Source organism: Trichoplax adhaerens, genomic scaffold (assembly GCF_000150275.1).
Source record: "Trichoplax adhaerens TRIADscaffold_6 genomic scaffold, whole genome shotgun sequence".
Lineage (NCBI taxonomy): Eukaryota > Metazoa > Placozoa > Uniplacotomia > Trichoplacea > Trichoplacidae > Trichoplax > Trichoplax adhaerens.
In genome coordinates, this window is record NW_002060948.1 from 3,555,002 (window position 1) to 3,579,403 (window position 24,402).

At 32.2% G+C, this 24,402-nt stretch overlaps 3 protein-coding genes across 3 annotated transcripts; 2 read left to right on the forward strand and 1 right to left on the reverse strand.

Annotated features, from left to right (window-relative positions):
* Window positions 1-5,725: 5,725 nt before the first annotated feature.
* TRIADDRAFT_26468 (uncharacterized protein) lies at window positions 5,726-6,442 on the forward strand (the record flags this gene model as incomplete). The annotated part of the gene is made up of 1 exon (XM_002113355.1): window positions 5,726-6,442. The coding sequence occupies one exon, from the start codon at window positions 5,726-5,728 to the stop codon at window positions 6,440-6,442; it is 717 nt and encodes a 238-aa protein (XP_002113391.1).
* Window positions 6,443-17,680: 11,238 nt separating this feature from the next.
* TRIADDRAFT_26755 (uncharacterized protein) lies at window positions 17,681-21,211 on the forward strand (the record flags this gene model as incomplete). Its single annotated transcript, XM_002113356.1, has 17 exons — window positions 17,681-17,873; window positions 18,147-18,223; window positions 18,357-18,458; window positions 18,580-18,639; window positions 18,769-18,838; window positions 18,908-18,980; window positions 19,087-19,179; window positions 19,265-19,334; window positions 19,543-19,610; window positions 19,697-19,787; window positions 19,882-19,938; window positions 20,015-20,140; window positions 20,224-20,348; window positions 20,462-20,584; window positions 20,659-20,829; window positions 20,906-21,014; window positions 21,095-21,211. The coding sequence occupies 17 exons, from the start codon at window positions 17,681-17,683 to the stop codon at window positions 21,209-21,211; spliced, it is 1,725 nt and encodes a 574-aa protein (XP_002113392.1).
* Window positions 21,212-22,608: 1,397 nt separating this feature from the next.
* On the reverse strand, window positions 22,609-24,139 carry TRIADDRAFT_57511 (uncharacterized protein; the record flags this gene model as incomplete). Its single annotated transcript, XM_002113723.1, has 6 exons — window positions 22,609-22,662; window positions 22,719-22,963; window positions 23,089-23,263; window positions 23,391-23,501; window positions 23,907-23,991; window positions 24,099-24,139. 6 exons carry the CDS (start codon window positions 24,137-24,139, stop codon window positions 22,609-22,611), a joined length of 711 nt encoding a protein of 236 aa, XP_002113759.1.
* Between the last annotated feature and the right edge of the window lie 263 nt (window positions 24,140-24,402).

Consider the following 24,402-nt stretch of genomic DNA (forward strand, 5'->3'; position numbering starts at 1 on the left):
AAGCAAGACATTTAATCAGTAACAGTACTGACAATTCAATCTATGATTAAAATTCCGACATTAAATGATCAAATGAAATCAGAATAAAAATATATATTCCTGTATTATTCTACTTAAGCAAGCATGTGTATCCAATTAATAAAGAAGAATAACTGGTAGTCTCATTCTTAGGCTATCCAATTAAACAATTATTAATTATTGGCGTAACTAGTTATCACCTTACTAAATTTAAATATAACCAGCTTGATTCAGTTTTTTCGAAAAAATTGCCATCAGGGTACCTATGAAATTAATATCATAGACTATCAGCATCTTCTGTATGCTGGATATTATTAAATAGGGTGTAGAATTTCGTATAGGTAATATACTCCATTATGACAATGTTATAATATAATCCATTCTAAATATTAAATTCATATTATCAATTGGGACTGTCTTAAATTTATCGATCGAAATAAATTGTCACCAATGATGTGGCACCGCTCAAGATTGAATGGCCTCAACGGATACAGTACTATCTTGTCTAAGAAAATTAATTAAGATTCCATTAGACGTGTCTATATTTAATGATTGCATTTTCATCCTGGTGTCTACTCTAAAACAAAAGTTAAAATAGTCCTGAAAATGTCCCACACGTCGAATACGGATGAAATCATGACTTTAACTCAACATATCTCAAGCAAAGCTTTCATAATTTTGATGGTAACTATGCATCAATTGAAAGATAGAATAATATCACCTTATCATTACTGTATCGTTATTCCATATTATGTATATGGAGAATTAATTGAACGGTGGGTCTTGCATTCTTTAAAGAATAAAAATTAAATACGCAAATTACCATTATGGACTTTGATATTGTCAAGGGATACCGACGTCATTAGGATGTTATGGTATTATCAATAACTTAAATTTCCTTCTATAATTTGTAATTTAATTTTTCAATTAATATCAATAAAATAGTTGACACTCTTTCATGTTAAGAATACTTTATTTATTATTGAGGACATTTTTTTATATCATTGCTGGCTGGTTAGAGAGGGAACTATCACGAACTAGCGGTTACGCAAATGGTCGGCAGATTGAGCATAATTCAAAGAATAAAAATACAATTAGATTATTTCTTATCGTAAATTGACTCCATTTCTCTATCGCGGAGATAGAAAGCATTTTAAACATTAACCAATTGGCATAGGTATCGATCTCTTTGCAAATAATGCAAACTATCATCAGTGATACTCAATTTTAGTTTATACTCGTATACTAATAGATAGTTATAAATCATACGTGGATTAAAATGCATACAATCTTCATCTATCACCATCATTAATTCATACGATAAAAATATAGCGTCAGAAAAGCAATATAATAGTAATTTTAATTCAATTTTATCATGATTGATGATATCGTTATCCTATATGATAGGAGAAATGAAAAAGACTGTACGTTGATTTATAGGCTATAAAAAAATTGTCATGGTTAATTATCGTCAGTAGATTAAATATCCAACTTTAATTGTTATATCATCATTGTATAGTTGTCTTAAGACAAGGACAAGTAGGAATGCAATATGACGTCAAATATCAAGTGACAAAAGTAAAAGAACGATAAATGGTCAATTTTAGTATGAAGGTTGAGTTTGATTTAAAATTTGGGGGGATATCTCAATATCATGCCTATCGATATGGACCTAAACCTCTATTCAAGCATAGCTAGTTATTCTACGAGTATGGATAGGTCTACTTTTAGTGTAATTACTATCATGAAGATGAAAACTGATAAGTAACGAAAACAATTAATCATCATCTTGACAATTTTAAAACTATAGTATTGGAATTGACATCATTCAACCGGATGTCTTGGCCGAAGGTAACCGGAATTATTGGGTATTGATTCGATTAAATAGATTTGCTTTTCAATCTGTCATTGATTTGATTAATTTAAACAAAATAAAAAAAAAATGATTGCTATATCAATATTAGCTCTGGGTAATAACAAAAGCATAGAAGAATAAAAGTGGATTCCTTTCTCAAAACATTCAATTTAAATTACTAGGTAAATCCTATTCATTATTCAAACCCATTTATTTCTCACCTTTTCAATTGGCCATCCATTATGAGTAAAATAGATGATTTGTCTTGTATCATCACAAGTTTAAATTATGCTACAAAAAAAATGGAAAAACCATTGCCGATGATCACGTATACCATTTATTTTATTTATTTTTATTATTTCAATGCAGCGAATTAAAAGGCAAAATGCATGTGAAGAAAAAACTCAGCACAACATTTTCTGGTACTTACCAGAGAAAACTTAATTATGACTGATCGCATGGCAGACGGTGTGAAATATCGTCGGTTTCGTAGACTATACTAAAATCAATGTTGTTATAATAAATGACGAGAATACCTAATGTTAGGGTATTTTATTTCTTACAAGTTTAAAAATTCTAATGCGAAAAAAATAATATGAATTTTTTTATTGAATATTATAACTAAACAATCGTACCAAAGTCAATTAATAAGCAAGAGTTGAAAGGCTCTCATTTGCAATCAATGGTATTTAGACTTGAATTGCGATAGGTTTAGAACTGATAGTTTATCCATTTATAATTTCCAATAATAGTTATTCTTATTTTATTACTCTTTCTAATTATAATAGCAATAATGTTTTTTTAGAACAAAAATAATCATTTCAAAATAATATTGAAAGAATTAAAATTAATCAGTAAAAATAATGATAACAAAAAATAGTGATGGCGTTTTTACATCTCCAGTAGCTTCTTCCCCTTCATCTGCCTTCATCGATGAGCTATTTTTTACCTTGACTAATTTACAATTTCAAGTAGCATTACAATTTTATTCTATTATATACTTTAACAACGATAGCGAACATAAGACTGCTAGATAGAAAATAAATAAATATATTCATGTTAATTAATCGAAAGTAAATGAAGTAGCATTACATTAAATTAATACTGAAAGTAATTGCATACATTTTAATCTATTTACAAGTTACTATCAAATAAGAATAATTATATCATCGGTAGATTGCTTTACAACTTGATAAGATTGTAAATCTATCAGGCTTTAATAATCAATTAATTAATTAATAATTCAAGTCATGATCATTTAATCTTCAATCTTTTAAGCTATTTTTTTTCTTATGTTAGCAACGATAGTACTGGAATGATAAATTATCTGACTAACCATCAGAAATTGCTTATCCACAACTATTGGTTTTATTATCATCAATTATTTTCGAATACTATGGACTAGTTTTACCCATCTTTTAGATCAGTGCTTTACCTTACTCGATAAATGACAGCAACACCCAGTTATCGTATTATCAATTCGTAGGCGAACTGCCTGTACAATGCAGGAAATGCAATGATTGCCATTGATTAACTTACTCTCCATATATGAAGTACAGTTAAGCGGTCAGATGGAATAAACGATAGAAGGCGAGAAAGAACAAATGAAAATATAGAATTAAAAAAAATATTAAAGATCAAAAAAATTAACAAATTAAATTGGATAACAAAAATTGATTTATCAATAGTGATAAAATACTAATTTTTATTTTTTTATTTTTTCTATCAACATGTAAATCAATATAAAAAATAATTATAATCAATCTTCATCTTCGTCCTGTAACCGATTTCAACATGGGTACATCCCTTTCAACTGGACTAATGTGAAAAGTAGCCAACGTCAAATGATTGTGAACACATCATATCATCAAATAACGTATAGGATTTTTATTTCCTCTCTTCCCTTTTTTCATCATTGAATAACAATTAAAAAATATCAATAGCATAGCATTGATTCTTGGTCACGCTTTCAACACGGTAAACAGGAAATAAAGTACTCATTTGAATAAGAATTTTAAAGTCAGACAGTAAGAAGTAAAAAATAAAGATTGTACATCCATCACTGCTTCCATCTCCAAGCTATACATTAACCTGCAGTCATCTTAACAATAGTAGCTTTATTGATCGTCCATCAATCCATTTTTCTAATTTATGCCATGGAAATTGTTTGTTCAATGCAGAGAAATGATCTTCATATAAGAATGATCGCCATCTACACGATATATTAATAGCGATAAGAAATTGATTGAAAGAGGTTGTTTCCTGAATTTTTTTCTCCTATTTATATTTAGATCAAGAAGCTATCGGTAATTGATTCATGATTGCTTTAAATACGATCTATTTGCAATTTGATGATTATTTTTTCCACCTAGGTTATTTATTGATGATAACTTATTATTATTATTTACGCCTGCAATTAAGGTATATCAAGCCTGAAGTATTGGAATTTGAATTGTTACTTCTACTCCGGTTGACTTAGATCTTTGGTACTCTTTTAATTAATCCTCATCTCGTTGTGTAATTGAAATTACAGTAGGCGATATAGACTTCAGATTAATTTCTCTTATCCACCAGATCTAAATCAACTAGTAAAATCCAATACAAGTTATGTCTCAAGCTGTAACTTTAGCACATTTCGATAAATTCTTAGATACCACACCAATCAATCGTTCATACTATGATGATTGGGTATCTTGCTGCTATCAACTTCAATTACTCTTGAAGCAAACGAGCTTGAAAACTATTCCACTCATTTCGGTATATCAACGCTTAACTAACCTGATCGAAAAATGGCCTAACCTTTGGCCAGCAACTCCAACACCACCATCTTGGGATAATTTTCACATGGCCATTGGTAGTACTGACTTTAAATCTTGCCATCATCAGCTACAAGCAATACTAGCTGAAATTACCAATCATATCAATGTATTAGATCATGAAAAAGATCATGTCAAGAAGAATAATAGAGACAATCACCATCATCATCATTTACTACTTTTGACATCATTAACTACTTCGATATCACAATTACTTCAATGTACCGATCTTACATCATCGATTCCATCTTATATTAATAGCAGTAATGTAAGTGTTAATTTACGCGCTATACTAGAGGTAATGTTCTCAATTGTAGCTAATTCAACACCTAACCGTCATTTACCCAATCAAAAAATTGCAGAACAAATAAAAACTTGTATTACTAATCGATCACATTTTCAACTGCAAAGTAAAGTGGATGATCGGCATGATCAAGCAACAACAGCTGAAAATTCATCATCAACAACATTAAAAGACGAGACTGAGACTGATGATGGTGACAATAGTGGACGTATTGGTAAGAAAATATCCTTTAGTATCAACAGTATCATCAATTCAAATTGCATTGAACAACAGAAGCAATACGATTTACGTTGCCAAGATCAGCCTCAATTACTATCGCTTCATCCATCTTCAAACTCATCACCATCCCTATCTATGGCATCATCAACTTCATCATCTTCTTTACGCCAATCGCATTTGGTAGCATTATCGGTTCCTGCGAATAATCAAAATCAAATTATCAGCTACCATTATCCAAACAAATTACCTCATGACCCTCACCCATCGCCCCATCATCGCCATTCTAATTGTTTGCCATCATCATCACCACCTTCAGCTTTACATCATGCACCTAATTCTGACTTATATTCAGCACGATTACATCCATTAGGTCAAGTAATAACAACAGCAGTAAGTACAACAGTGTCTACAACTCCAGCAGCGACGATAGCAGCAACACCTACTGGTGGAGTTGCCAATTACTTCCAAGATGAATTTTGGAATGCTTCAAAACATACCACTAACAATATGGACATGACATTATCACCTCCATCAACAGCACCATTAATCGGTCGACACGGTATCCATCCAAGTTTCTTTAGTTCAACATTTCAATCTAATGGACAAGATATGATGACTGCAGTGTTTGATAACAACAAAATCTACCGTTGCCATCAATGCTTGCGTTTATGTAGTAGTCCAGCTGAATTAAAACGCCATACTAAATCCCATCATCAAACTAATGAACGATTACGTTTTTGTTGTTCTCATTGTAACAAACGCTTTGCGCAATCATCGCATTTACAGCAACATTTACGCGTTCATACTGGCGTACGACCATTTAAATGTCGTTTTTGCTCCAAATCTTTCGCACAGTCGACCCATCTACAACAACACATTAAAATGCATACAGGCGATAAACCATTTCGCTGCAATTTTTGCGAGAAGCATTTCTCTCAGTTATCCCATTTACAAAAGCATACCCGAGTTCATACAGGTGAAAAGCCGTATAAATGTATTTATTGCTTTAAAAGTTTCTCTCAATCATCCAATCTGCAGAAGCATTTACGCGTCCACACAGGTATAAAACCATACAAGTGCACTTACTGCTCTAAGAGTTTTACCCAATCACCTAATTTGCAAAAGCATATCCGAATTCATACCGGAGAACGTCCCTATACATGCCATTTATGCTCGAAATCATTTAGTCAGTCATCATCTTTACAGCAACATTTAAAGCTACACGACTGATTAATGAATTGGCGATCATCAATATCGTATCCTTTAAGTTTATTCTTTCCTGAATTAGATAATTTAAAGACTAAACTTAGCATTTTTGTTGTTCAATTTTTCGCGATAATAGTTCCTTTTAATCACATATTTGAAATGCAAAAAGGTATACGTAGATGCCATCCAATTTCAAAATTTTTTTGCTCTATCATTAGCTGTATCTTACTAAATTATGATCATTGTATGCATTTCAATTGCCTATCAAATCATTAGGTTAACCAGTCTATATGATTAGGTTAAGAATTGGCAAATGTCCACTGTTTCTTTCTGCCTTTAAAAACTGTTCATCATTTTCATGATGTCAGTATTACGACATCTGTTAAATTGACTATCCTTCTACGTAGTCTCGTAAAGCTTAGCCAAATATGAATAAGGACACTAAATATTGATGAAATTCTTAATGAACTTTTTAAATCTTTAATTGGACCATATTATATGGTGTCAAATTTATCAATTCTTTCTCCTGGATGAAATCGAAATATCCTTAATGTAATATAGAATCCTTCTCCCGTATGCCTGTTATTATTACTGCAATTCAGTGATTATTTATGATGTTAATGATATTGATTTTATCCCTTGCCTTATACCTAATTAATGGTCACCCTTTTTCCCAGAAAATTTACGCAACTCAATTCATCTGGATCCTTTTGTTGTAAAAAAATGATTTTATCTATCGATATGGCAAGATTATATATTAGTTAAACCACTTTGACAATATCTCCATCTTAATTTTAAGTACTTTTCCTATGCAAATCCGTTAACTAATAATTGATTAAATTATGATGATTTGATTTCTTTCTCATTTTAACTATATACCATCTGATATCTAATAAAAAAGTGTTACAGCATATTTCTGGTCTCAAATTAATAATTTCTTATCGGTCTCTCAAAGAATTCTTCATGTTGCCTTTCATACTGTAACAATCTTAGAACTAAAGTCGAGACTTTTCAGTTTTGGTAGTTGCTATTAATTAGTAATGTATAATAGAATTTTTATTATAATGAGCTTACGCCATAATTTTATGATTGTTATTCCTGCCTTAGTAAGTTAATTTTTTCGTCTTTATCCGATTGAACGGATATTCTCTTCGGCAATACCATATTATCCCGCTATAGTAATTTTCAAACTGGTTTCCCAACACAAGTATAGGAAAATCCTCTAGATTTGCCATAAGTAGGAGTAGTAACGCAAATAATCGCTTCGACTTCCAACCCTAAAATTGCGATATATTACTACCTATCGTGCATCTACCGGTCAAAGCTCATAAGTACTATTAGCATACGGTATTCATTTGTCTTAGAAGTACATAGATAAATGCGCATTATTTTAACGTACCATATACAAACAATCTTTGTTCTGATCTAGTAATTTGTGAAGTAGTACAAGTATCTACGATTTTACGGTTATTTCTTATCTCCTTTTTACTGGTACTATAAAAGCAATACAGTAAATAAAAATAGATAAATTAAAAGGAAATTTATCGATGACTTTCAAAAAGGATTAAAGTATAGCTATGAGGACGTCAGTTGCATTTATTGTGTCTAGTTTCGAAGTGAATTGAGCTAACATTTTATAACTATTTATAATAAAATTAATATACTCAGTTATTAGCTAGGCCACTTGGCAAATTCAAGAGCCCACAATAAAACAAGAGAATAAGTGGGAGATGTGAAAATGCTAAAAGAACCATAGCAACAGGGGGACAATTTGATTCGTTTTGGATTGGCGCGGTGCATGAATGCGATAATTCCGCGAAAGAATAAAAAGGTATCTTAGCATAAAGCTATACTACAGTAGTATTCGTATACTGATATCCATCGCTATATTCTCAAATATTTCATTTAGAAAGGCTTTATCTGTCATATACTCTGTAATAGTATACCAGTGGAGTTATGCTGGGAGCAAAGGGCTTTGAAGTATAGAATAATGCGTATAATAAAGGTGGGAAATATAGTAATCATTAATATATAAGTACCTCATGTTATCATTTCTATTAAAAGTACAACAATAAATATGAATTGTGTCTATCAAATCATCTAAACTGTGCCTGCCAAAGTAAGATGATGTTGCAATTTCAAGCTGTTGATGTTTTTAATACAACCCTTTGACATGCATAGTGGAAGAAATCTGAAGAACTACGATAACCACTTAAAACGCGATATTAAAAATAATATTATACCAACTTTTTGCTTAAAGTAATAAGTGGAATTGGGTAATAATCAGATAAGATTACGTTAATTCAAACAATTTTCACCTTTTCTTTATTCCATCATGGATAGAATTGAATTAGAGTGATATAGTCTAAAAATTGGATATATAATAAAATAAATAATGATGCTCATCTTCCATTTCAATGATTTTAATTATTAATCCGGCTAGCGGTAGCATTTCGTTCATCTGCTTTCAGATATCTATTCGCTGCTATAAAGATACGCATACATATTAATATTGTCATAAATTAATATTTAAAAGAAATTATGCAAACAAAGCTATTTAACCTTAAATAGATAATTTTGTAGTTATAAAACCTTTATTTCATTAGGTACGACAATCTGCATATATAGTAGTGGAAGTGAAAGTTTAAGGAGTCACTGCAAGAGAGTTACAATGACATCAGAGCATTACATTATGACACAGATGATTGAAATAAATTCAATAATAAAAAAGCCAGATGTATTATATCGCATTTGATATTTGCCGTTGTAATACAATCGATATTAGAATTATAAAGAAGCCTAGCGCGATTATTGAAATAACATTAATCGACGGCAAGCTAACGAGAAAATTTTATTTTATCCAATTGCCAAGTTTAATAGGTAAATGATTCACAGTTTAAGGCTTGTTTATAAGATAAATTATAATTGGAATTAAACTTGGTCTATAACTCTAAAAATTATGATTCAGTATCGCGATTTATTCTATAACCTCAAATTTTGATTACTATACGTACAATTATACTAGTATTATTGTTAACTTAGAAATACCTTTCTATTTTCTATCCCTTTTTATGCTTTATCGATATGACTACATATCTTAAATTTCCCTTTTATTTAATTAGAGCTGAATAGTTAATTAAAAGGGGAATTATAATGATTTATTGAACTAGCCGATAATAATGAATTTTATATTTCTGGCGTTGAATTCCTTGTTCGTTATTCCTTAGCTTTACTTCCTAGTGTGTACGCAGATATATGTCTACGTTATCATTCTAACGTATTGATGATAATGTAGTGCTTGATACAAAGAGTTGCATGAGATATTATAGTATAACCTTAACATAACTTTAAGTAGGCAGAGAATGTGTAAATGAAGGCAAAGAAAGGCGGTCAATACCTGTAGAATTAGGACCATTATTTGTTTCTATCAATACGAGCAGTTGGTGTTTTTTTCACAAAGCACTATCGCCTATGCATTACTTTTAAATTAAAGTAAAAAAAGAACAATATTATCTTTAAATTAATTCTATTCTTAGAAATGAGCAGAAAAAATTTGAAGTGGTTCTGTATTGTTCATAAACTGCTAATAATCGTCTTAAACCCAAATTATTCTAGAAATATACACTAGTAGAATTTTGAATAGACGGGTAAAATGAATCACATTCTGTCCTAACAGCGAATTGCCTTACAAAAAATTTTGTTTTTATTAATAATTAATCAACCATTCATACGTCTCTTTACTTTTTACAGGAAATTTTCGGCCAAAATAAATAGAACTATTATGACGCAATTTTTTTATTAATTGCTCTAAAGATTATAAAACAATTAGAGTTGGTTCAGTAAGGATTATAATGTGCCAGGAAATAAAAATTTTAAGTGGTAAATGCACACATTCCATATTATAGTGCTTAAATTGTATGTAGAGGTCTACATAAGATCAATTAGGTCTATTGGTTGAAAATGGTAAGTAGATATGGCATTTCTAATTTTCTTTTTTAATCAATCATTCCATATTCTACCACCTTATACGAATAGAGGATTGTAATCATTTGAGAATACTAAAGCCGTTTTATGAAAAGCTACTTTAATTTAAATATGGGCTAAATCTAATGTTTACGTAGTATTCAGTATTTTTCTCAACAAGGACGATTTCTTGTTTTCAATTGCAATTGTTATGGTATTGTCTTCGGTATCCATTGGAACGTCAATTTTCTTTCATTTCTAAAAGCTTTCTTCTTTCTTTAGTCATTTCATTTCTAATGTTATTTTAACTACGTTATTAGTCATTAAATACTCAGCATGTATAAATCTACCGACGAGTGTCTAAATAAAAAAATATAGAGAGAATAATATTTGTTATGGAACAGAAATAATAATGCCCGTCTTTTATTGTTAATTATTTCAAGAACAACGAGTAATGAAAGATATTATAGTTGGCATGGTCTCAATGCTTTTAACAGGATATCTATACTAGTTTTTGGACGAAGTAATTGATTTGGGAAGGATGATACTATTATAGTTGCAGTAGTTTCACTCAAGCTTAACGAATTTATTGAGACACACCCTTAGAATATAGCTCTATTGCTTCAAGCTTATTAATATCGCTAGATAGATGTTGTAATTTAAAAGCTGAATTTCCAGTAAATAGTATTCCAGTAAAATGTACATTGTAAATACTATTAACCTCTTGTCTATTCGAGATTAATAGCCTAGGAATTAATTAAAGTTTTGCTGCCTGGACAAAGGCCTATATTTGAAGAGATCTTATATTAATATAACATTACATTAATATACTGTATATTAATTTATAATCAATCTAGAAATATATAGTAGTATGATTTACTTAGAGATATTAATGCACCAGCTGACAAGGAATGTCTTAAGAGTGCACAAATAATTATAATCAACATCATACCTTAAAATTGACTCGTAATTCATTGATATGCATACTATCGAGCTTTAATAAGATTAATGTCACGCCATTTATGTTTACGATAAGCTTGGATGATGTTACTGAAGGCAATTTACCATTACAAGAATTACTAAATGAGTACATCTTATCTGAAGATAAAATGTGATTTAATATCTTACTACTGAGCTAACTATACCTGTACCATCATCTTTCAGCTTTTCATCTGTTGCATCTTCACATATAATCCCTGGATGCTGAATCGTTCTAACAAACTGGAATACCTTCTCTTATAGTATTTAAATTTTAAAATGCCTATTACTAGTGAATAATATCTATTGTAGATATAGTATATACTTGTATGAGATGTATTCGTTTATCGAACATACGCTCTAATTGGATTGCAAATTAGTTCACAGAATCTACTGATATCGCAAGATCGATAATGCAATAGTTCACCAATATAGTGTATGTATCGTGATCGATATTGTTATCCTAAAGACTATTCTAAATCTATTGATAGAGAAGGTAGTAGATACTCTAGACTATCTGACGCATTCGCAAAACTGATTCGATCATAAAGTTTTCTATTATGTTATCACGGCATCAACGCGCAATGACGCAATGTAATAAAATGTCAGAAAAACTGTATACAGATGTTACAGCTTATATCTCTTACTAAAACAGCTATTCTTGCTTTCCCTATTTAAAGAACAATTAAAGCGATATTAAATTTATACGAACCTATAAAATGAAAAGTCTTAATAGTTTAGATTAGAGAAAAGCCAGCATTAGCAAAAAAAACTTTCGCGCATTAATTAACCATATCTTGTTTTATATTACATCACTTTCCTGTTATATAGTCTATTAAGATTAATATGCATCGTAGAAAATGCAATTAACAACATTCGAATCATCACCGAGGACATCATTTTAAAATATACTGGTAGAAACATACGATGAATTTTAGAAATTCTTCACATTAATCATGACACACAATAGATGAGTCTTTATACGCCTACACATAGCATAATGTAAAACTGCCATGTTGAATTACGGCTATGTCTCAATTTATTGGCTTATGTCAATTTAAATTCGAAGTTGAAATTTGTATAGCATTTGGGCAATTTTATGTTACTGTAGGATGATACTACCGTATTAAATTATATGAATTTTAATGATATCATTATTCGACGACACCGAAATTGAACACTGTATCCTAAAATACAACATTTATGGACAATGTCTGAAAGAGCGTTTGATGCTTGGCATCCTACAAGGTTCAGCTATCATTTATCCCAGTCGATATTTTTGTTTTTACGATATTATTTTTGTGTAGTTCAACAAAATATTTAGTAATTTGTTAACAAGGTGTTCAAGTACAGTTGCGGATATTAGAATTATGATTAGAGAATATTGACGAGCAGAGGATAAGATAAAATCAGTGTTCAGTCAAGGTAACCTTGATACTTTTAAATGAATATGGAGAAAATATGGCCGTGCCTAATTAGTAAATACAGTATATGAAATGCAATTGATATTGGTTTATCACTTGACATTAGGGCTGTATCATACTTAAGCCAATTATCCCATCTATGAAAAAGGATAACACGACCTGGCATGATAAATAGTGATTTTCCAGATAGTTATTGTACTATAGTCATAGGCGCATGAATCACTGATTTTATTCGACATAGTATGGGAGAGATTCCATTAGCATATTCGTCTAGAAGTAAAATTATTCTCTTCCATTCTACTCCATCATACTAAATGTATTGTTTTGAGCGACAGCTGGTCTAATTACTAACGTCATTAGTCTCATAGAACAGATGACAATAAAAGCGATATTGCCTAGACAAACTTGACTTCTTTCTATGACTGGAAAAATATATTTAAATGCGATCTATTAACAGCCTCGGGAATCACTAGGATTATTCCCAATAGAATTTTACTTTATCAGCCTACTATACATTAAAGTCATCTCATACAGTTAATTCCTAGAAATGGTTTAATTTCCCTCCAATTGCAGGCGATATTGTAAATAGGTCTGTTATTACAACATAAGGGCTAAGAGAAATCTCAACTATGTGTCATCTTCTCTTTCGACAGTCAGCTATTATGATTTTTACGTGATCGAAATCGATGTAACTTTCATTTCGCTGGTAGATGACATTAGATATGACATTCTTTTCAAATCCATTTCGCCGCATTAGCTATGTATGTAGATAGTAGATTCTTGCCTGAGTCAATCGATTAAGTCAGAAATCAATATCAACATTGAAAGGGATTTAATTTAAACTAAGCCTTACCATGTGCACAGATTGAGCGATACATTTTGATTGCTTTAAGGCGCAATAATTATCATCACAATCATAAATGTATTTCTTCATTAAATTAATCTAATTTATAATACGATGTACCTTAGTATTAATAAATAAGGCAGTCTTAACAATACTGGCCATTATTAATAACAAAATTCCTTTACATTAAGAATACCATTACAATTTATGACAGATGTTTACGTCCTTGAAGTTACTTTACCGGCGTAGAATGTTGATTATCAGTCAGACGGAAGCGTGGTAAAAAAAATGTAGGAAGTTTCTTCTTCATTGATTAATGATTGCAGCCGACGCACAGTGCACATGACAAGTCATTCTTGGTAGAAAATCAGTGTAGCACCTGTTAAATTAAGTTATTCATTTTAAAAAAAGGTTAGCATTGTAGCTGACCTTTCGCCACTTTCAATTCAATGCGTACTATTTTATGATCAACTTTTTTCAATAGCAATCCAGATTTTAATGACTCCTTTTCCCTCAGTAGAAATTTACATTATAGCTACAACTGAAGTTTTTCAGTCCATTAAATGAATTTTCCTTGCTTCAATTAATGGCATGTGATCAAGTCGTTATATGCCCTTGCACTATATTAACCTTTATCGACCGTTCTAAATACTGATTTAGCATTCATCTTATCTAGGCGTAAAAACAATTTTTCTCCACCACTTTGTATGATAGAATTTTAAAAAGTATTGTAAGATATACTATTTTAGTGTGAAATCATTCAAATAACGGAACAATTTTTATTGTGACCTTGACATGATAATGACCCTTATATTAATATAATTTAAATGACTAGTTAGGGATCATAAAATTGGCTACCATTGTCCTTCCTAATTTACGGAGAAGCGCATTATCGATTATGAGAATGCCATTGCTCTCATTATATCTTTACTACTTCAATGAGCATCAAACATTCAATGTGAGACCATTGAAATTTTCTAGATGTAAAGCGCGGAGATTCAATATTCTACTGCAAGATATAACAAATATCTATATGAAAAGTATTCGATACTGCAGCATTTGCTGTATCCTTACTACGGTAGATACTCAAATATGACTAAACTCATTTCTCCGCGAATAATAAGAACTGGCAACATCAAGTTAGACGTTAATGGAAATTTTACAACGAAGGAAAATACAATCCATCTAATTTGTTATGCTCGACTAAAGATATTTTTGCATTAGACAGGTTCTCTATTTTAGTTTCCGTACACTTAATCCACATACGGGAACCAAGTAGCAATATCACATGGATCACTCAGAATCACGACAGTAATCTATTCAATTTACTGTGTGATATAGAAATTTCAAAAGCAGTTATTTCATTTGCATTCGCTACAGCGATATTATAACATTTCAACTGCAGTTTGGATCAATCGAAAGTAAGATTAAATGTTACACTTATTTCAGTTAGGCGGCATAGCTACTTGGTACACTTACGCGGTAAAATTGCGGATTTACAAACTGCTTAACCTCGTTACCAATAGCAAACCCAATTGAATAAAGTCGTTAACATTTTCCCCCATGACTACACGTCTATAAGAGTAGTATTATTAGTTTATGATTGATATCGTTCTATAATAACTATAATTGGCTCTGTAGCCATTTTTAACAATGAATTCCTTCAATTGTTAATTAATACAATTCACATCCATAAGTTAGGTCGCGGATTTAAATTGTAAACAGTTACTCTAGATCATTGTCAGGATCGTAGCAATTCACGTACTAGTTTGCACTTGATAATTTTCAAACGACTAAAGCATTGATCGATTTGATTTTTATTATGCCTATTAGCAATAACGGAACAAGATTATTCGAATTATACACAAGGGCCCTATGTCTTTAGCCGGTATTATTTTAGCCCACGTTGTACAGTGTACAAGTCCGAATATTGCCTCGAGCCTTAGTTACGGCACAGTACTGTTGCAAAATTTATTAGCCCATGTCTAAGATGTCAAAAGACTATTCTGGCTTAGTAACCTTATTGAATATGAAATTTCTATAATGGAATGTTGACCAAATTATTCGGGCGCCCTTATACAAATTCAAGTAGTTATAAAGTAGTCAATTCTGCATTCAATCTGGAGTACTAAGTAACCCGGAACATTTTATTAGTTTTAGTAGTCCGTGGATTGGCCTATGCGCCATTTCATCGAGCTCTGTCGGCGATTCAGCGGGGTAGAGGAAATTATGGTTCATGCCTTGAAGGCTAACTGTATCAATCTTGGTGATTCTGCCTCAAATTTATTCGCTCTTCTCATACGCATCAAAGTGTCCATAAAGCATCTATTTCTGTATTGAATTTTCTACTACTACACTTCTAAGTACGACCGCCATATTATTTCGTAATTCACTGTGCTCACTTAGCGTTCCAAGGTGTCTATGCGTACAATAGCGGGTTATGCTGGACGACTGATTGCGATCGCCTTACAGTCAATTCGGTATTTAAGTCACACTACTAGTCCAATCATCATAATTAGAAATAAGGGAATCTACAAGTCCTTGCCTTCGAGGTTCTACTATCGATATGGATGTCGGTAAACGAGTAGAATGCTAGAAAAATTAGTTTCCTCGTTTACAAATTAACTGAAGCATCGGTGTAAGCAGTTATTCCTTCCCTATACAGTAATTGGTGATTGTCCATATTTTTAATCCTCTATGAGTGCAATCTTCTATGGGCTGCTCTAATTTTTACCACGGTAAAAATTGAAGTAATTTATGAATCCATCGGTTATATTTGATATTTTACCTTGCTCGCTCAGTGATTTTTGATACTATTTCGTGCTGCGCCAGCGGTCCAAGCATACTGTACAGTACTGTAGATCTCCCTATTGAGACGAGCTTGAGCTTGTATTACTAAAACAGTAAGCAGGATCGGTGTATCTGATATTTTACTGGCTATATTACTAAGATCCGACAGGGATCCAGAGGAGTCTGTAGATCAATATTTATGATCAAGTATTGCATCAGCAAACGTATGATTTAGCTTTTAACAGCAGGAACTATTGTATTTCGGTCTAGAATCTTCTACTGCGCTGCTACGAATACGGTCACCGTCGTTAATAGATTACTGTTGTGCATGAGGTTATGTTCTCTCCGGCGACAGGAGGTCAATCACGCAATACTAGGTATTACCAGTCTATCATAGAGTAGATTTTCAGAAATGGTGGTGGCTAAAATGTGATAATATGCCAACTCGACAGTGCATGCCTTCCAGGCAGCTTGATCGGTTTTTGCCTCATCATCGGGTCTTTGATTGTGATCGCGTATTGCATCAGCCTTGACTGTTACATAATGCATTGTACAGTACTGTACAATGAATGAAGCAGCCGCGATCCTATTTCTCTCCTGAGCTTCTGTTGTACTACTCCAGTTTTAAAGTAAGACCATTATTAATTAATCAATCTACAGTAGTGTAGCACTAGTAGTGTGGAGAAGATATCCATTTTTAGAAATGGACGTAGCAAATGTCCTTTCTTGCCGGCAGCTGGATAGGGATTTCGCTTGATTTTTTTGGCTTCAGTACAGTACAGAATAGGGGTACAATGTACTGTAGTTGCGGTGCTGTACACTGTACACTGTACAGTATCGTACTGTAGTGCGGTATTATATCAGCTTTCAGTCCAGTACTGTACTGGGCCGGGCTGGACCGGGCCGGACTGGACTGGACTGGAACGACATACCGTATCGAGGTAATGACGCAGAAGGGAGCGTGGCGCATGCGTATTGATAACGCACGTGAGTTTAAAAATGGCAGGACTGTGCGCCCAGGGCAGCTGCGTTTTACTGAGAGTGGTTGCCGTATGGCTACTGCACTGTTGTTACGGACATTGCACTAGAGGGGTTGGCAGAAATACTCCTCAAGCGTGACGTACCAAACCAATCCAATTCATTCCTCTACCTAGGTTCCATGACGATTTGCAACCTGTCTGCAGAAGATAGCAGCCAATTTTTAGCTTTAATCTTTATTCTGTAAGCATTACCATTAGAAATTTTAAAAATTAAGCCAACGACATGTCTTGGATATTTGGAAGCAATCGTGGGCCTAATCAACCAGGCGGTGTACCAGTTGTTCCGGTGCCTTCTGGTGGTGGAGACGCTTCTGGAGGAGGTGACAAAGATGGCTCGGGTGACAAAAAATGGAGTGGATTCGATCCTACTGGTTTAGAACGTGCTGCTAAAGCTGCTAGAGAATTGAATGCATCACGTAAGAATTATTACTATTCATTATGGCTACTAGATTGCCAAGAGATAGATAGACTGTTATAGTACTTATTAGTCGTCTGTAATATCGAGTTGGAATTTTCATTCAAGTAGGTCATTCATCACATGTTTCTCTAATTTTATTACTGTATGTCAGCTTTCTTTTGCATAATAGCTTGAAAATATCGAGTAGTACTGTAATCGATAGCGTTTTACCAAGTTCAATTATACTAGGTACATAAACTCGTAATGATATAATGTGATGCTTCTTTAATAGCGCATGCCAAGAATGCTTTAGAATTGAGTCAAATGCAAGAGCAAACAAGGCAGTTAGAACAGCAAAGACACATTAAGGTCAGTTAACTCCTCATTGAATCTTTAAAGTTCCATTGTTTGAATTATATATGATTTAGGAGGTAAACAACGATGTAGTTATAAAACGACATGAGTATTACCTTGTACTGATATCATAATCATCATGGTGCAGGAACAAGAAGCTGCAATTCATCAATTACAATCGGAAAGAGTACGTATTGAACAAGAAGAAAAGAGGAAAACTTTACAAACTGAAACACAACATCATCAGCAGGTTAATATTAGATAGATGTAAAATTGTTTTCAGGGATATCACTTTACTACTCTCTATAAATTGTAGGAAACATTTATGCATGCTCTATAGATGTATCATACTGTAATATTTCTTGATATAGAGGGCACAATACAACGATCAATTAGCTCGGAAAAGATATGAAGACCAACTACAACAACAGGTAGATACGAGTATTTCAATAGGCTTGCAAAAGTGTTAAACTGCTATTTCCATTGATGCCCAACATCAATGCATTTCTCACGTAATACTGCTCTAGTAGTAAGAACTAGCTTATAAAATATTTTCGTAGAAACGTGTAACTGAAGAAAATTTAAGAAAACAAGAGGAGTCTGTTCAAAAACAAGAAGCCATGAGAAAAGGTTATTATTATATTACCTCACCTTTCTACAAAATTCTGTTACTCATTCAAGATTAATTCATTTCCTTAGCTACCATTGAGCACGAAGCTAAAGTACGGCATGAATACGACATGCAACGAATGCGGGCTGAAGTACGCGAGAAGTAAGCGTTGTATCATATGAGAATTATTTATTAATTAGTTATCAATGGCTAAATCAGCCTCAGAAGTAACTTGCGCCTATTTTGTTCGCGTGATGATATCACATAGAGCTAAAACCGATAGGGAAAATCAAGATTTAACGTTAGAAAAAATAAGAGTAAAAGCCAAAGAACAACGTGATACAATATTGCAATCAATAAGGTAACACGAATTTAAATAAACATCCCTTACAAATGATAACCTGTTACAGTAGCCAGACTTTAATGATAAATGCTTTTACCTGTAGAACTGCATCAACAGTTCTTGGAGAAGGTGCTTCTGCTTTCATATCGGACTGGAATAAGATAACCGCCACTGTATGTAATATTAATTTGCGTTTGGTAATACTGTTTATTAAGTTTTTACTTGTCGTAACTGGTAGGATAATATATCCATTCTTATGCAATTGACATACCAGCATATCTTACAGCATGTACCGTAGATCGTACACAGTATTTTCCGTTTAGACTATAATCATTTTTAAATTACTCGGTAATATACTAAATTAGGATGCTTTCTTGTTAGATTGGGGGACTTACTTTATTGGCCTTAGGTATTTACAGCGCTAAGCATGGTACTGGTGTAATTTCAAGGTATGCTCATTCTCATATGAGATGTGCTCCATCATTTCCAAAATAGATGATAAAAGTATAACATCTTATTAATTTTCCAATCTTAGATTTATTGAAGCTAGACTTGGCAAGCCTTCTCTCGTCAGAGAAACTTCTCGTATGACTCTATTTGGTGGGATGCTTCGACACCCAATACAGGTGCTTGCAATCGATTTTCTATGATATTTAATGAATTAACTAAAGCATATATAGAAAACTTATTTTTAACACTATCTGATTTGGACACTGATAGTATTACCGCCGAAGATTTACCAAGCCGGAAGACGCGCTAGAAGGTATTATCTTAAAGGTAAGATTTAGCTGGTGTATCTATTGACCTTTTTTAATGGATAGTTTTTAATGCTATAAAACGTTTATATATCTAGTCTACTCTAGAAAAACGTTTAAGAGATGTAGCAATTGCAACCCGAAATACCAGAAAAAATGGTGGAGTATACCGGAATTTATTAATGTATGGACCTCCTGGAACTGGAAAGACTTTATTTGCAAAGGTACAATGACGCTAGCATAGATAACGTTACTGGAATTTATTATTTTAATTACTTATCTAACTAGCGAAACTTTGCGCTGGCAGAGTCTTGCTAAACATTCTGGGATGGATTATGCAATTATGACTGGTGGAGATGTTTTACCTTTGGAAAATGAAGGCGTCAGTGCTATTCATAAAGTGTTCGATTGGGCTAAAACCAGTAGACGTGGGTAAATATGATTCTAGCGTTTATTGCTACAAATATACTTTAAAAATATAGGATATTTTATTTTCTGCAACTTTGGAAAATTTACTGAATGCTAATGTAACCAATCTTTGTTAGATTAATGTTGTTCATTGACGAAGCTGATGCTTTTCTTCGAAAACGTAACACTGAAACTATGAGCGAAAATCTTCGAAGCACATTAAATGCCTTCCTTTATCGTACAGGAGATCCATCAAAGAAGTAGGAATAGCTTTGATCTCAAGGCCGTATAATCGTCTAAGTAATTGTCTAATTGCTTTTATCCTTTTTTCCAGATTTATGTTGGTTCTTAGTAGCAATCAACCAGATTTGTTCGATTTTGCCATAAATGATCGAATTGACGAAATGGTCAAGTTTCATTTACCGGATCAAGTGGAAAGAGAAAGGCTAATACGATATTACTTTGATAAATATGTACTGCAAGCAGCGGAGAAAAGAGGAACAAGGTTTCTGATAAATTAAGATAACATATCAAATATTTGTAAAGATATTAATGCCTAATCTTATTTAAACTTATTATAGCCGCTTAAAAGTTGAATCGATGGACTTTAATAGTAAAGTGAAGGAAATAGCGAAAAAAACTGAGGGGCTATCTGGACGTGAAATATCAAAGCTCGGTGTTGCATGGCAGGTTTGTAAAAAGTCGATAACAATTTAGTCAACCTTACAGTGCTAAAGTTCTTAACTGTATGTACACATCAATTTTTATAGACAAGCGCGTTTGTAACTGATGATGGAGTATTAACAGAAGATGTTATTGATGCTCGTGTAAACGAAATGGTAGACCAACATAGGCAAAAGATTGAATGGAAAACGCAAATTGATTAATTTGTTTATTATATATTTTTTGAAACTATTTTTAGTTTAGTCACGCTGTCTTTATCTAAATGCGCATTATAAGTTATTATTAGTATTTTAAATCAATAACCCTCTAGAAGGTATAATTGTAATTAAAAGCGCCTCAATGCTATATCTAGATAAAGGACTTTACATCTGGCAAAATAGGTGTTGGAAATTTATATTTAGCTCTATCAATGCATAGACTATGGAACACACTCTGTCTATAAATTCGATTTATAACGGCTATAACGATTTTATATGCGTAGAGCTGTTTATTAAGTAAAATTGAATTCTTTTGTACTGCATGAAGAGAGTTAAAAAAATTTGCTTTATTTTATGATTCATAATGTCACCATTACCTAGCACAATATGGGAGAATTTTTATGTAATGTCATAACCTTTTCTTGATTATAAATTCTGTTTTCAGCAATGAAAGAAATAGTGGATACTAGTCTACGCTGACGGTAATAATTTCCTAAACAAACTGTTTTTTATCAGTATTTAAGTTCTTTTCTGTTTGTATTATGTTATATAAGATGGGTTCAGTTAGAAAAGGCGGAGACTAAATTTTATAAACTCTAGAGGTATAACTCTTATCATGTGGGCCTATAATAGAGTTATTGCTGAATCCTATTCTAAGCGCAATAAGATACCACCACAACCGTCGTTATTCTGTTATTGACCTAAAATTGCTAAATGAAATGCTAAGTAAGATATTACAGAATTTGTTATAGAAAACCATTGATGTAAAAAATAAATCTCGTTATAATATTATTTATTCGTTTATTGATGTCGTATAGATTAATCATCTACTTAGTGCTATGCAAGAAGCATCTTACTCTATGACATAGTCCAATTTCAACATTATGTAATTCTACTTAGTGAAAATTGATGCGATACTTTATTTGTACTACCTACTACATCAAAATTTACAGTGTATAAGTTAAAGTTACGAACACCAAAGAAGTTGTATTACTTTTAGATACAAAAATAAATGCATAAATTGCGAAATAAACAATACATGCATGTCGTTCCTGATTAATTCAATGAAGGAATAGTTTGTTTGTTGAGTACGTTATCGCCACAATTTTACAAATGAGACGTCAGAAAGTCCTAGAAATAACATTTAAACTTGGTATGAAGTAATTAACAATTTTTCTGTATCCATCATTTGGTTGCACGGTGATTGCCAAGTTTAAAAACAAAACAATCTTACTATACGTGTCGGTATATTTTAAAAGTTCAACCATGATAGTATGTTACAGGAATTTTACATACTGTGTTTTTCTTATCCTTTAACGATTAGTCTATTGATGGCTTGGCTTTTATTATATACGCATACAACTTGGCTATAGATAATTAAGCTGTAAAGAATAATTTCATGATTATTCATGATAAACCTTACCAAATTGGCGATAAAGAGTAAATTTGTAAGAATCCTAATACAATGACATTAATTCAAAGTATTTGAGAATTTTGGATGGGGCCAACTCACAATTTGAGGGACGGGGTTGATGATTGGTAAGCTGCGAAGTGCTAAATCTTTATTCAAATGATGAGGATGCATACGACTTGAAATATGTTTAGGGGTAACTTGATGTTTTGTTATAAGTGAATTCTTAGGCAATTCAGCAAATGATGTCATTGTTTCACTCGAGTAAATACCCCTATTTTCCTCTTCTACTTCCTTTTTCCATTGCTCCTTCTTTTTTTCTAAAAGGCCAAATTTGGTTGCATTACCTACGGATAAATTGCGATGCATTTTAATAAAGTCAATAGAGGAAATTATTTCACAAATCATGAAGGTGACAAGTCATGCTTTGTTAAGAGGAAAGTAATAAGATATGGAAAAAGTAAATATCTACCGTAAATAGGGACATCTGATTTTTCCGGTAGCCATGCAATTCTTTTAAGGTCCCATCTTCTATTCGTAGGTATATGTTCTAGGTCTCGTTTATTATAAACTTGATCATAGTAAGAGATCATGTTATCGTTGTATTTCTTGCCATGATGAAAGAAAATTTGTTGTTTATTAAGGCCCTACAGCATTAAAAATTGAAAGTATGTACAGTATATATAAATCATTTATTTTAATAGCGATATCTGTCAATATCCAGAAAACAATAAGATATTATGTCATAGTAGCATTATAGTACCGAAAACTTACATTATTCCTTGCCAGAGCGGCTCGTCGAATAAATGTATCAGGCTTGGCATTACCGTAAGGTTTATAGTCATGTCTTTGTGTACTACTATGATTGAAATTCTCTCGTTGATACTACGAGCGGAAACGAAACAATGCCAATATAGTCATTAGTAATCAGTGTGCTATTTTAAAAGTATAACAATGTAAACGTTTTAGGATATACGTAAAAATGTAACAAAAAATTTTGACATCAGGCTACTTAGTTTGCTTAATCGCAAAGCCAGTAAACTGTCATTGCATTATAAATAAATCTTGCGCTTAAATGATTTGGCACGTTAAGAAGGATGTCTAATGAACACAAATGATAGTCTTTCCTTGTCAGACTGTTTTATTTAAAATAATTGCTACAGTAGCAACAATACGATAATTCGTGGATAATTAAGATGATCGATGTGAAAATTAACCGTAATTATATTACATATCGTTTTCGATTAAATTATACTATACAAAATTTTTACAATCAACATTAGTCCATACTTTAGGGATCCAATCCACACTATTAGGATATGCCTTATAAGTTTTTGGGTAATATCGATACATTACGTTGTTAACTTGAATAGGTCTTCAAAGGCAGTATGATGGATAGATGATATTGTGTTACAAAAAAAATTATGACGATAATTTTATTTCTCGAATTTAATTATCTTACACTATAGCCCTATACAGTACCTGCATTCGTTCTTCATACCAGTTACCAATGAGCACGCCATTTTTAAATCTAGATTCAACTTTCCAACTAGGTTGACCAGAAGCCGCCATAGCAATAGTTAGTTTTTTAATGCTGATTACTGTAGCTAATCCTAATGTCAACTAAACTAAAAAAATAAGAATAAACTGCTGTCTTCCGTTTCCGTACTGGTTAAAGTTGGCAAGAAGTAATTGCTCGTCTGTACAAAGAATACTTGCAAATTACTTGCCTTCAATATTCTACTCCTAGCTAACAAAGGTGCAATTACTGTATATGAAATAATTA